The 13,603-nt window shown below is 43.3% G+C and overlaps 1 protein-coding gene across 5 annotated transcripts in view; it reads left to right on the forward strand.

Moving 5' to 3' along the window:
• The window catches only part of PRDM15 (PR/SET domain 15), a 1,394,990-nt gene that overhangs the window by 297,158 nt on the left and 1,084,229 nt on the right, over positions 1-13,603 (forward strand). For all 5 annotated transcript variants that reach the window (XM_069636031.1, XM_069636033.1, XM_069636034.1 and 2 more), the window contains one exon: positions 374-493. In XM_069636031.1, the coding sequence (XP_069492132.1) occupies positions 374-493 (120 nt within the window). The remainder of the gene's footprint in view (positions 1-373; positions 494-13,603) is intronic.

Genomic DNA, 13,603 nt, shown 5'->3' on the forward strand with positions numbered 1-13,603 from the left:
CCTATCAAGGTTTCAAGCCCGTGACTTGCAGGTTGCACCTGGGGTTCTGCAGTAGATTCATTAACCCACCCTCACGTGACTGTCAGTGCTTTCTACTTATCAAATGATTACATCAAACAGCTAACCCCATTAAATGACCGCATCAATACTGAGCAGGCAGTGCTGCTTACTTTTTTGATGGTCATCATAGTTGTAATCCGAAATGCAGAGTATGCCAATGGTGACACCTAGTGGCTATGTAAATGCTTCGCGCATATCTTGGTTTAATCGAAGGACATTTGGGGAAAATCCCATTTGGTGAAGCTTCTACAGCATGACTTTGTATATATTCGTAGTGTTGTATTGCTGATATTCTGTCTTCTGTATTTGCTAGGACATCGACGTATTTCTCAAATGAGTTTCTCGCAGCGATGTGAACCGCTGGAGACTGATGCCTGCGAGTGGGCATGTAAAGTGTGCTCGGCTACCTTTCTAGAACCGCAGCGGCTAACAGGTAAACACGATTAGCAAAACAGGCACACACAGGAATTCTCAGCTCCCACGTAAGCAAAACTTCATGCATTCATTGTTTTTTTTCGATGGGTTGTTATGTATGGACTGGTTTGAATGCGCGGGAAAACGTCTCTATAGGTTTGAATTATAATTACAATTCGCATATTACAGTATTTGTTATTGATAATCTCGACAATCATTCATCCTGGTATCGCATCAAGAAGATGGCACGTGGTCATTGACACCAATGACATCAAGTGATCATATGGCCTTTGGCACCAATTACCGCGCAGGATGCCTTGCAGGTGCTAGCAACACATTTTAAGTGCAGCTTTAAATGCCTTATTGATGGCATCTAATGCCGGTCTAACCATCATACGTAATGTACAACCTTGCACGTGTGGCTGCCGCAACCATATACAAACTGCACATGAGTATCCAGCATTGCACGAGTGGAGGGGGGGGGGGGGGGGTTGGTGTCTGCGAGCCACGAAAAAAGTCATACTAAAGTCATACTAAAGTCATACTTTGTCCTCCTACTTTTCGCCCCAAATACAATGCACGAAATTCCATACGATCTCATTTGCTCTCCAAACCGCCCACCACTGCCCAATCTACTTTTTTGTTAACATTACTCTAGGGTGGCATTTTAACACACCAACAAAAACAAAAAATCCAGGGTCTTTGAAGACATACGAAACTCATCTATGCAAGCTCTGTCCAAGCGCTCTGGGGTACAATACATGAAAACCTCCTAATTTGCATATGGATTGCACCAACAGAGGCGACTTCACAGAAAAGGACATTGCAAGGAGCATCAATCTGTCTTTGTTACCTGGAGCACCATGGAAGTGACTTTAGAATAAGTTGCCATATTTATTTTTTTGTTTTTCTAGCTGAAATACATCAACTTTACAATATTTTTAAGATAAAAATTTAAGAACAACACAAACAGAAAGCAGAACAAACAATTCTATATAAATACAATTCCTAACGAAATAAAAACCAGAAAAAATAAATAAAATGGGGCAGAAAAATAAATCATTTCTTCATTAATTATATAATCAGAAAAATTATTAATCATTCAGCTTTAATCTTTTAAAAATCTGACTGTACCAAGTCTAAGTGTTGTAGACACACCACACACAATCATTTGCCACAATCGATCAGGCGTAAAATCTTTAAATTCTGCAGCTGGTTTCAAATATAATGTACACTTGTCGCTTAAACAGCTGCATTCCGACAGTAAGTGTCGCAGAGTCTTGGGTTGAGTCTTAACTTTACAAAACTGTTCAAAAGCAGGAATGTTTTTACGCTTAACCAGCACCACTCTCGTGGGCCATAGATTAAATCTGACTCGCAAAAATCAGATCTATCACTCAGTTACGGAGATTTGCTTAGATATGGCTCAGCAATGCTATATTTTTTATGCCCAAAAACATTATCATCAAAGTCATAAGATGAGCACTTTTCCCCTGTTCTAATCCAATCCCATTTGAATAGCTTCCTTTTAAATCTACAGGGGTTCTGCACGAGATCCTCGATTGAAGCATCCGCCTAAGCTAATGCATTAGTAGCTTCTATGCGCCATTTACGAGCAAATCTATCTTTACACAATAAAATGTGTTCAGAGAGGATTCCAATCCGCATATTTGAGCCCTTAGCTAGGAGACACTTCCTACATAAAGCTATTAGCTGCCACAAATAACGCTCATACATAGATGTAAGGCCGATTTCATTCCTGATCCAGAATATTGGCGCGCACTTCGGCAACCCTAAGATGCGTTTCCAATACTTGGACTCGACACCAGTCCAAAAGGTTTCTGGTAAGATGTCCATCTCTCCGGAACCATAACAGGGGTCATCTTTTGTCACAAGTATGTCAAAGCTGGTAAAATTGAAAACTTGCCATATTTGGCTTGAATTATCATGGATTGAGAGATGGTCATATCTAACTTAATGGTCAATTTGGATGCATGTGCTTCATTCTTTGTGTCGGATATAGAGACACCCATATACTTAGATTGATGTACACACACCAAAGGTTGGTCTTGTATGTCCCATTTGAAGTTTTTGTTCTTATTTCTTGTATTAGGATTGCATTCCATGATTTTAGTTTTCCATAAGTAAGCCAAGTGGCAAATAACATTGCGGTGCAAAATACCTAAAATGCGCTATTATATATGGAGCAACTCTATAGTCATTAGGCTTTTTATTTTCTTCATAATAGCGTGATATATTAACATAAGCTATGAAGTGAATCAGGATCACTTGCAGAGCTGCAGATAAGACACAGTGCGATTAAATAATTTTCCCAGGCCCACACACTTTGGTTAAATGGTGAAATCGGGATGTGGACAGCTTAAGCAAGTGAGCACATCTTCCCAGGTTTAGTTGATAAAGATATTTATTAAGGTTGTGCTTACGTTTCATGTTCTTAAATAATATTTTATTTATAGCAATGCCTTGGAAGCAAACCACTTTACATAAAAAAACTAGCCTTTCATAGTAAACTAACTATACATCATATACATTGTCATTGAAATATGTTCAGCAATAAGAGCATATATATTTTAAATCCTTCCTAAATTAACTTGAAATAGCCATTGTTTTCCTAACTGGTGGCCACAGTGATTGCAATATCTGTGTATCATAGTTTGAGTATTTACTAATTTGATTTTTTGTCTTCTCAGCAAAACACTTGGGAAAATTAAACTGCTATCCCCAGACCTCCCCCAACCATCCCTCCTTAGCCTGCCACATACTCTTTGGCCTCTAAATTCCTTAAATTACACCCTTGAAATAATTTTAGGGCACTTTCCAATGTTGATTCTCAAATCGCGTAACAGCGGACTTGCAGAACTGAAAAACATTTAAATCGGCAATGAATTGTGGGAGATATGACTAACCATTTGGCTACAGGGGCACCCTGCTCTGCGCTAAAGGTAAACTTGTTTAAAAAACTTTTGAACAGATTTACGCCAAAACAAGAGGATTTCCAACTTGTTTCTTATTTGGCGCAAATCCGTCCAGCGGATTGGGTTGTGCGCTTGAGCAAAAATTTGACATTTTCCCTATGGGAAAATGAATGGAAAAGTGAAAAACACACCCTTTTTTGACCCTTTATATATTTAAACTGTAACATGGATATGCGCAAAACTTCCCAGTCCCCTCTGTGAGGGGGGCCTGGCCTGCCCTGGCCCTAATAAAGGAATGTCAAACAGTGTTCTGATCCACCCTACGACTCAAAAGGTAAGCATAGACTGTTTGCTTTTCCTATGGCTGATAGGTTTCCCCTTAACTATAGGGCAGCTATGGTCACCCTATAATATATATATATATTTCTGAGGCTTGTGGATCTGCTTAGAATCACATGCTTTGCATAGGTTGACATCTAGTGTTAGTCAGAGTATTGCATGACCTGTTTTCAAAGATCGAAAAGGGACATCCACTAGGCAGGTTGGTAATACTATCCCTAGTGTGACATGTACTGTACCCATGCCCTCTCACGTGTCGGTCTCTTAGATCGTTTTTTACGTTATTGTGGTCAGTCGCTATATGCAGCGTGTCTTGGCTAACGCCATTATTAAAGTATTAATCTACAGTTATTTGTTTAATACCGCTGCTTCACCATTGCTCTATCAACTCTTCAGCGGCTTTTGGCGAACATCAACTTCTGAAGCTTTTCGGCGACCATTCTTTTCAACTGACTCGCTGGCTTCAGCCTTCACCAGGCTCCGGCCCGTTAAAGTAGAGCGAGTGGGGGGATTCTCAAACTTTCAATAATTTCTGAGAATGCCTTTTCTCATCTTCCCCTGTTTACATTCGATGTCGTACTCCCCTTTTAAAAAACCATCGAAATGACTCCTTTTAAATTCTGTCCATCCTCTAATAAGTATCCGTGGAAGGACACGCATCGCGTGTACAATCACTGCCTTCAAAGGGATCACTCCGAAAAGAGCTGTTAGTCCTTTAAATTGTTTCGACCCAAAACTTTAAAAGACAGACAGACTAAACGTTGGGCAGCATACATCACGCAGGCCGAGGCTTTCGCAGATAAATCGAGAGGCACAGAAGAGTCTGAGGAAGAGAAAGGCAGCTAGGGTGCACAAAGTGACACCAAAGACATTATGGGTTACACCGAATCCCACGTGCCAGTCTGTCTCTGCTAAACAAGCCAGTGGTCCTGTGATGGAGACCACACTCAGGGACAAAGGCACACATAAAGACTCCCACAATAAAAACACAACCCCTAGCCATTTGTTGACTAAAGTGTCAAAGCATGGCCACGCGGTATCGGGGGGGGGGGGGGGAGTGTCTTCTGATTCTGGCTTGAATTGTCTTTTGTCCCCTGGACACTTGTCTTCAGGTTCACACCAAGACAAACATCCTAAACAGATGTCGAGCGAAACAACTTCCACTACCACGCATAAAGATTCTGTTCACTTGCGTACTGAATGGCAAGCATCGAAACATAAATGTTCAACGTCCTTTGGCGGTAGGTCGAAAAGCACACATCACAAACCTGTTTCTAGGCAAGTTTCCATGTCCTTACAAGGTACGTCGAAACACACACTATATACATCTACTTAGTCTCCTCTTTCAGAGGCTTTTACATTCACAACAAATTTTTCAAGTTATGGATGATTCTGTAGCTTTTGACTTCAAAACCCTCCTAGTACAGGGTATTGGACTAACACAAAGTTTGAAAAAACTCGATAAAATCTCATGTTTTGTAAACTTCCTAGAAAGAAATCCTTTAAAACCAAAATATTTTGATTTTAGGAGAGGGAGAACCTCCTGCTAAATCTCAAAGATTGCAATCTTCTGTCCAACCCACAAAAGTTATCTCTATACCAGGTGATAGCCAAGATCAACACCAAGATGAGTCAGCTTTAAGGGATGAAATTTACACTGATGATAACCAAGGTCAATTTGATGATCAGTATACCCAAGATTCAATGACAACCATGATCCTGATGTTTGTGTTGCTATCGCCCGAAGATTAGTATCAACCTATTGCAGATTCCCCTACACATTACCAAATTCAATACAATGATCTGCTCATCAAATCAGCTGATCATTTTAAAATACTCTCAAGAAGCCCTGCAAGTCACAGATTTTGTCAATGACCTCTTATGGGAAAAGAACTCTGTTGGCAAGTTTATTCCTTTACTTCATTCAGTTGCGAAACAAATCCAGCCTTCATTGTCTACTCCTTCCCTAACCAGAGCAGTCAATCCCAGTGTTGAGAAAAACCTTTAAACTTGTGCCTACTGACCACCATACATTAGAGGACAGCTAAAACCAGATTCCCTAGTGGCCACACCACAAGGAAAAGGGAGGGCACTCCATTACCGTCTGCTGAGGCACCACCAGAAAAGGAGAGCAAAAAAGTATATGTTCTGGGTAAACCAGTATCAACATCAGCAACTTATCAAGTACGCATCACTAACAATACAACATTAGCCAGCAACGATAGTCCACTTTGGGACATTGCCCACAACCAACTTGATGCTGCTCCTGAACCATTGCGTTCACAAATTCGCAAAACAGCTTGTCGAATCATAGCTGAGAGTACTCTTTGAAAACATCATTCTTGGTTAGGCCAGTAAGGGTTTAAACTTGAGACTTAAGCAACACTGCTAAATATCCCCATTGAATCCATTTTCTTATTCGGTAAGGCAGTCAATGATGCTCTTAAAAATGCTAAGGAAGAGCATGAAACTCTTCTAACTCCAGGGCAGATCTCTAAAAAACCCTATATCCAATGTGGCATTTTCAACACTCCACACTCCTTTCAAGGCAAGTACAGGCACATACATCACAGTTGAGTTATAGTCAGGGAGGAGGGGTGCTTCCACTCCATGGTATACCTGCCAAGCCTAATCAACCCCCTTATCAGTCCATTTTTCAAAGAGGTTACGAAAGGGGTAGAGGTTGGTCTGCAGCCACTAGAGGCTCCGCAGCCCCTTAACAACGACACACTCATTCAGGTTCCCTCGTCTCCCCGGTAGGGGATCGCATTTCTCTATTGACACACACATGGGAGGGGATCACCAGACCCGTGGGTGCTGTCGACTGTGTCCAAGGGTTGCTCCCATCGAGTCTATAGAAAAACCCCAACATCATCCACCAAGACACAGGAAGATGTTGCAAGGACATCAACAAATTCTACATGCAGAAATTGATTCTTGACTACAGAAAGGCGCAGTAGAGCTCGTCGCACCTCACGAGGTAAGCAAGGGTATCTATTCAGTGTACTTCCTAGTTCTAAAGAAGGACTTAACTATGCACCCTGTGCTAGACCTACGCCTTCTTGGGATGATGGCTTCATGCAGATACCTTGTTCCACACACACTTCTGCACACGCGTCCAGTGCAAGAGTGGTTAGTGAAACATTTTGAAGGGAAAACCCTTTTGCAACCCACTCTTACAACAGACGCCTCACTCTCTGTGTGGGGAGTTTATCTCCATCAAACTGCACACGACATGTGGACAAAGTCAATGTCAAAAAAACACATCAACCTGCTAGAGTTGTTGGCAGTCTTCAAAGCACTTCAAGCTTTTCAACATCAACTAGCGAACAATACAGTTCTAGTCCTCACAGACCACACTACTGCCATGTTCTACATAAACAAGCAGGGTAGGATGCAATCTCAAAGTCTGTCCAAGTTAGCTCAGAGAATTTGGAACTGGTCTTTCTGCCTTAACACATTTCTCCTGTTTCAAGATGTTCCAGGGGAGCACAACTCTCTGGCAGACGACTTAACCAAAGGTTTACAACTGCTCACAGACCACGGGTGCCAAATACACATATATTTTACACAACATCTTCACACAATGGGTGCAACCAGACAAAGATCTCTTTGCAACACAAGAGAACGCACAATGCCCAAACTGCACATCCAGGTATCCTCTGAAAGGGAATGCTCTATGAATGATTTGGTCAGGCAGATTTGCATATGCTTTTCCCGCAACACCACTTCTGAACAAAATAAACCACAAGATGCACCAGGAGCCAATCACTCTTGTCCTTATAGCACCAATGTGGGCACGACAGCCATGGTTTTCACACCCGCTCAAAATGTCTCTTCACTCACATGTCAAACTAATGTGCCCTTACAACATGATAGCCCAGCATCAGGAGACATCACTCCATCCATGCCCTCAAATGCTAAACTTTACAGCTTACCCCCTGAAGTCATTGAGTTTGGACATTTCAACTTGCCACAAAGATGTATGGACATCTTGAAGGAGGCACGTAAACACAACACAAGACACTGCTATTTCAGCAGGTGGTAACGCTTTGTCATTTGGTGTAGGACACGCAGCATCAACCCTGTTGACTGTTCACTTTCACACATGGTAACTACCTGCTTTATCTGTTAGACTAAGGATTAGCCTGTAATTCCCTTAGAGTTCACCTAGCAGCTCTTTCAGCATACAGCACCTCTCAAAGTAAGGTGTCCTGGTGGAAAGTACTAGTGGTTAAAGCATTTATGGAAGGGGCTAAAAGATTGCACTCCCTCCAATTTCCAATCCAGCTCCCTGATGGGACTTAAACGTTGTACTAAACTCCCCTTCTAAGCCAATGCATAAAAGCCAGTCTTAAACATCTCACTTAGAAGACTGCGTTCCTTGTAGCCATTACATTAATAAGAAGTGTCAGTGAATTGCAAGCCCTCTCCGTTCAAGATCCATCTGTTGATATTCATAAAGACAAAGTGGTTCTAAGAACACACCCACCTTTCTCTCCTAAATGCACCTCAAAAGTCCATGTGAACCAGCCCAAAGAACTTTCAGCTTTCTTCCAAAACCCAAATAATTCAGCCGAGAAAAGCTGCCATACATTAGATGTTAGGAGAGCTGTTATGTACTACCTCAACAAAACAAAGCCACTGAGGAAAACTGATCTTTATTGCCATAGCCACTAGATGAGAAGGGCAACCTGTCTCTAAATCAGCTATTTCCATATGGATTTTCAAATGCTTCCAAATTTGTTATTCTGTGTCCAAGAAAACACACAACGCTACTGTTTGGATACTGTAACAAATCTTCGGAGCCCCCTCATGAGACCAGGGAGGTGATGATGCTAACAATAGTGCCCCTTGGGGACCACCCCAAGGGGGTCTATCCGAGTCATCCCAGCAGGAGGATCTCTTGGTGGGCGGTTTCCCCCCATGGAATCACTATCTGTTGAGAACACTGTAGCCCTGCCAATCGTCTGACCCTAGACCCCCTTCCTGCAACCCTAACAACTCCTTCCCTAATAAGGTAATGAGTTATTGTCACCCAAACAGTCCCCCAGAAAGTACTGGGACGAGGAAGAATAGGAATTACCCGAGTGAAGATCCCTTTCCCAGTACTGTGACGAAGAACAGCTCCATTCACTCACAAGAGAACTGCAAGATCAGTAGTGTGACAAGGAAGAAGTACAGAAGCATGAAGTTTACCCATTGGAACCACATTGAACAGTCCTAATGGTTGCTGATTTCCTATTGGTCCAACAGTAGTTGCAATAGAGGAAGGAAACCCAGGAGTTTAATTTAGCCCTCCCTCTAATCAGCTGGCAATAGAAAGAGACCTGGAAGCAAACAGTCCTGGGAACAGGCAAGTGCAGGGACAACGTCCCAGCACATAGAGCCATCCTTCTCCGAGGAAGCCCGGGATGATGCTGACCCGGCGGGCAGGGAACCGCAACAGGAGATGCCGTGCACAGAGGCGAACGGGAGCACGAAGGTAGTCCAGGGTGAAGGAGCTACTTAGTCTGCTGCCGGACCAACCCACTGGAAGTCCCAAAAGCGACATCTAAAAGTAAAGTGAAAAGCATTTAACAAAAGATGGAGTCTGGGGCCTTTGACAAATCCTTGACTGCTGTCCCTTCTCCCATGGGGGTAAACCTTTCTCATGTGGCTAGGGTCGGTGCGGCCACAGTCCAATAATTCCTCAGGGATGGTGTACCGTGGGAGGATCACATGGGGAGGGAACACCCTCATGGGATCGGGAATGACCCCATAGGAGAGACTCAGAATATCCATACCACTCTTTTTATTTATTTGTAGATTTGTAGTGCGCCTAAGCCCACAGGCATCAAAGCGCAGACAAAAACACAAAGGACAACAAACACTAACGGAAACAGGACTACATATCTGCAACATATCCCAACTCCTTCACCCTCTCCAAAGTGTTCATTTCCTCAGTACTTCTATGTATGCAAACAAGGTAGTATGTCCTCCTTTTTATACTGAGAAGAACGAAGGCCTTGAAGAATAGTACTCTGAGGAAGATGTGCTGAGTGCAGAAGAGCACCCCCTAGAAACTTAGTGAGCAGTCCAGCCTATTCAATCTGGCTGAGTCCGATGAACAAATAAAAAGTGAAGGACTTACAGCAGAAATCAGTCCTCCCTGGAGGAGCTCTGAGAAAGAGGACCGTGTTTGCTGCTACTTTGAAAGCTAGGACACCCGAAAAGAGGTCAATAGCTTCGGAGCTGGTCCCGAAGAACTGGCTGGGACTGCGCTAGCAGGAAACATCAGGCGATCCTGAGGCGTGGAAAGGGACACGATTCACAGAGGGGAAAGTTGGTGCTACTTAGCCACCGCAGACCAATGCAAAGGCATCATGAAGGACACAGACAAGAGATTCAAAGTTCAAAATAAACACTTTTATTAACTTAAAGGAAAAAGGCCTACCTTGCTCTATACTTAGGTGGGATTTCCATACCTAAAGAAAACTAAGGAAAGTCTGAGTCAAAGATTTCAACTGAAGAATCTGTCCGTGTCCAAAACCTATAACTGCCCCGCAACTAAATCTATACAATGTGTAGGGATGTCTGCAACCAAAAAGAAAAAGGTGTTTAACACAAAGTTCTGAACTTCTTCCAACTCACAGCTTCCTTTCATCTCCCTTCCCCAAGTATGAAACATTTCCACAAAAAGTCTCATAATTGCCCTCTGTGGACTAAAGAGGAAATAGTCTGAATCGGTACCCGGGGTTACCTTCCCCAAGTTTTCAGTAATATAGTTCCAAAAGCAAGATATCCTTGTTAAAGTTCCAAAGTTCAAGTATAGAATATTGGTTCATTTTAATGTTTAGCTTTCACACAAGTGGACATCAGTACTCCTTGTAATTTTTAAAGTTCCACTGTAAATTAAGCTGCAACACCTTTTGTTTGTAGGTTTCTTAAAGTCACGTTCAATTTTGAACTCTCCCTGCTGTGGTTTTGGTTTTTCATTATAGTTGTATTCATTCCAGTCTTTTAATATACCATACATTGTTTGGATGGAAGGTTCTGTTCCCTGTCTGGATTCAGTGTCTTATCTCTGATTGGTAACACATTTCTGATTCAGTTCGGTATTCAATGATCATTAGTATTGCTTATTATTCCATTGCGCTTTAGCTAGTGTTTCTTTTCATTTATTTGGATTGGCGGGTGCTCGGAGACTTTCGAAAACGTGTTTCTTGCTACACGTGACCACTCCAACACAAAGTATCCCCAGCTTTTTCCCGTTCTTCAGCAATTGACAAAACTTTGAAAACGTGCTTATTCAGGGCACCCGACAACTCCGATACAAAGTATTCACTGTCATACACTTGCGCACTGTTCCCAGTTCTTATTGCAGCACAGATCACACAGCCTTCTGGTTTTAGGGTTAGGGCTCCAGCTCCTTCCCTTCAGACACCCCTGTAGTGGTTTTTGTGCACGGTGAACAAGCACCTCAAGCAATGAGGAAAGGGGCAGCATTCCTGCATGGCTCCCCTCACCATACTCTGCCAGCTCCAGGGAGTCCCAGCTTCCCCGCTTCCATGGACCGCGTCTCTCCTTGGTTGGCAGCGCCTCACGTCCCACTCCTGCTGCTTGCACCGTCCTTGCTGCTTCTACTGTTGCTTTACCAGTCGCTCCGTCCTCCACTGGGTATGTCTCCTTTTATACACCCGCAGCCCCTTGACAGGCTGCAGGTGTGAATGTTCAATTAGCCCTGCCCGACCACAATTGAGGGGACATGCCTGACCTTCACAGATCTTAGCAGGCATCGTCCCAGTCCAGGTACTGGAATAGTAAAAGAGCATATTCTTCATTGCTCTTAGTTGTTGTTTCTTCTTCCCAGTACTGTCAAGTGTCAATTGTAGAGAAATGAGGGGTACTGGCTTATAACGGCCTATAAACATTAAGGAAGGGTTGGTTGTCGATAGGAAAGGGGCATACCATATCTTACCCAAGGGCACCCCACTCGCATTCCCCAAAGACTTTCCACCCAGATGATCCTCCCTCGCTTTTCCGCCCCCCAGGGTCGGGTTCCAAAAGCGATTTCCCTGACCACCTGTGCAGAGGATCCAAGGGGATTAGGAGTGAGAATACCCTCTGGTTTCCCTCACCAAGCAGAGTCGCTGTAAGCTGCCTGAGTCCTAAGGCTGAAGAAGGAACCTGGGAGAAGGCGTACGTCCTCCTGGACCGAAGCCACAGGCATGCGGGAGGGTTAGAGGACACTGGGGAACCCGAGGAAGTAGAGGTGTGCAGAGGCGGGGGCGAAATACCCCAAGCCTAAATGCTGGGACTCTGAAATTGCAAGAAAGAAGTGGCAGAAAAAGAAGGGGGGTGAGAATACCCTGAACCAAGGTTCTGGGACCCTAAAAAGAAGAGGTGGTGGCGAGAAGAGGGAAGCATACACTGAACCAAAGGTATGGGACATTGAAAGTAGTAGAGAAGCAGCCGTTGCATCCCTGATTATATATGGTAGTGTTTGACAGGAGAGTGAACCAAGCCCACCCAGAAGGAATAGCAGTACCTTAGAAAATGCATCCGTTACTTTAAAAAAAAAAAAAAAAAATGTTTTCACATTTGGTTTAATATATAAACCTTACAGCTATTTATTAAACCATGTATAACAAAAACATGACATAAAATATTGAGAAAAATTCAGTAAAAAGAAAACAAACCCAATATTCAAGAAACTGAACTGAGCAAAATCACTCATCTTCTGAGGGGGCCATGGCCCCCACAGTTCAAAATACAGAGAGAAAAACAGAGTTAACAAGTCCGACAGGCACCAAACATTAACAGGCTAAGGATCTTAATTATTTTTTTTAAACTTTATTTATTGATAGTGGTACACGTCGCCTCATCAACACAGCATTCCATACATTTTGGTAATTTAGTTATCAAGTACAGAAACACAGTAAGACACGTAACGTTTACATAGCCGGTTCATTTCCAGGCCCTGCCGGGCTGCTACCAGCGGACCCCATTTTGCACAAGTATACTCTGAACGGAGCCCAAATGTCTTTAGGTTTGCTTGTCCTCGGGAGTGATATTACATACTGTTCCTCACACTCATTAACATACGCCAGTTCTTTACGAAAATGATTAATGCGTGGCGCGTGTGTACTCTTCAATTTCGGTAATATACATTTTTTAGCCACTATACACGCAACGTTAAATAGTCTTCTAGTGACTTCTGAGATCTTCCCTATGTCCCCAAATAGGTATTTTCGGGGTGCTAGGTCTGCTGGGACTAGTGTCATTTCTGCTAGAACGGTCGCTACCTCTCCCCAGAATCTGTATATGGGTGGGCAGCTCCAGTACATGTGGAATGAGTCCGCATGGTCGCTCCCACATTTCTGGCAGCTGTCAGGGCCATTCTGTGTAAATTTAGCGATTTTTCTCAGGTGTGTAGTGTAATTTATTTAATACCTTAAATTGGATCAGGCGGAGGCCTGCATTGATGGATACCCTCTTGGTTAGACCACAGTATCTTTCCCACGCCTTGTCCGATATGGTGATTTCCAGGTCAGCTTCCCAGGAGGCTTTACTCTTGTTTACCATTGGCACGTTTGCTTGCACAACTGCGTAGAGCCCCGAGATACTGACTCCCGCCTGGGTGGACAAAGTCAAGCGGCATGGGTGTGGAGGAGGTTCGTCGGGGAATAGAGGCCATCTAGCCTTAAAGGCCATTCGCATCCTATGATATTGCAGTATTTTCAACTGATCTCTCCCCATCCCAACCTCGAATTCCTCAAGTGTTATGAATTTGCCATTGGGGAAGATGTCTTTAATTTTGAATTCTCCCTCTGGGTCCCATGTTTCTCCAGCATGGGGTCTGGCATGGATTC

The sequence above is a fragment of the Ambystoma mexicanum genome, chromosome 7p (genome assembly GCF_040938575.1).
Source record: "Ambystoma mexicanum isolate Mex_15411 chromosome 7p, UKY_AmexF1_1, whole genome shotgun sequence".
NCBI classification, from domain to species: Eukaryota; Metazoa; Chordata; class Amphibia; order Caudata; family Ambystomatidae; genus Ambystoma; species Ambystoma mexicanum.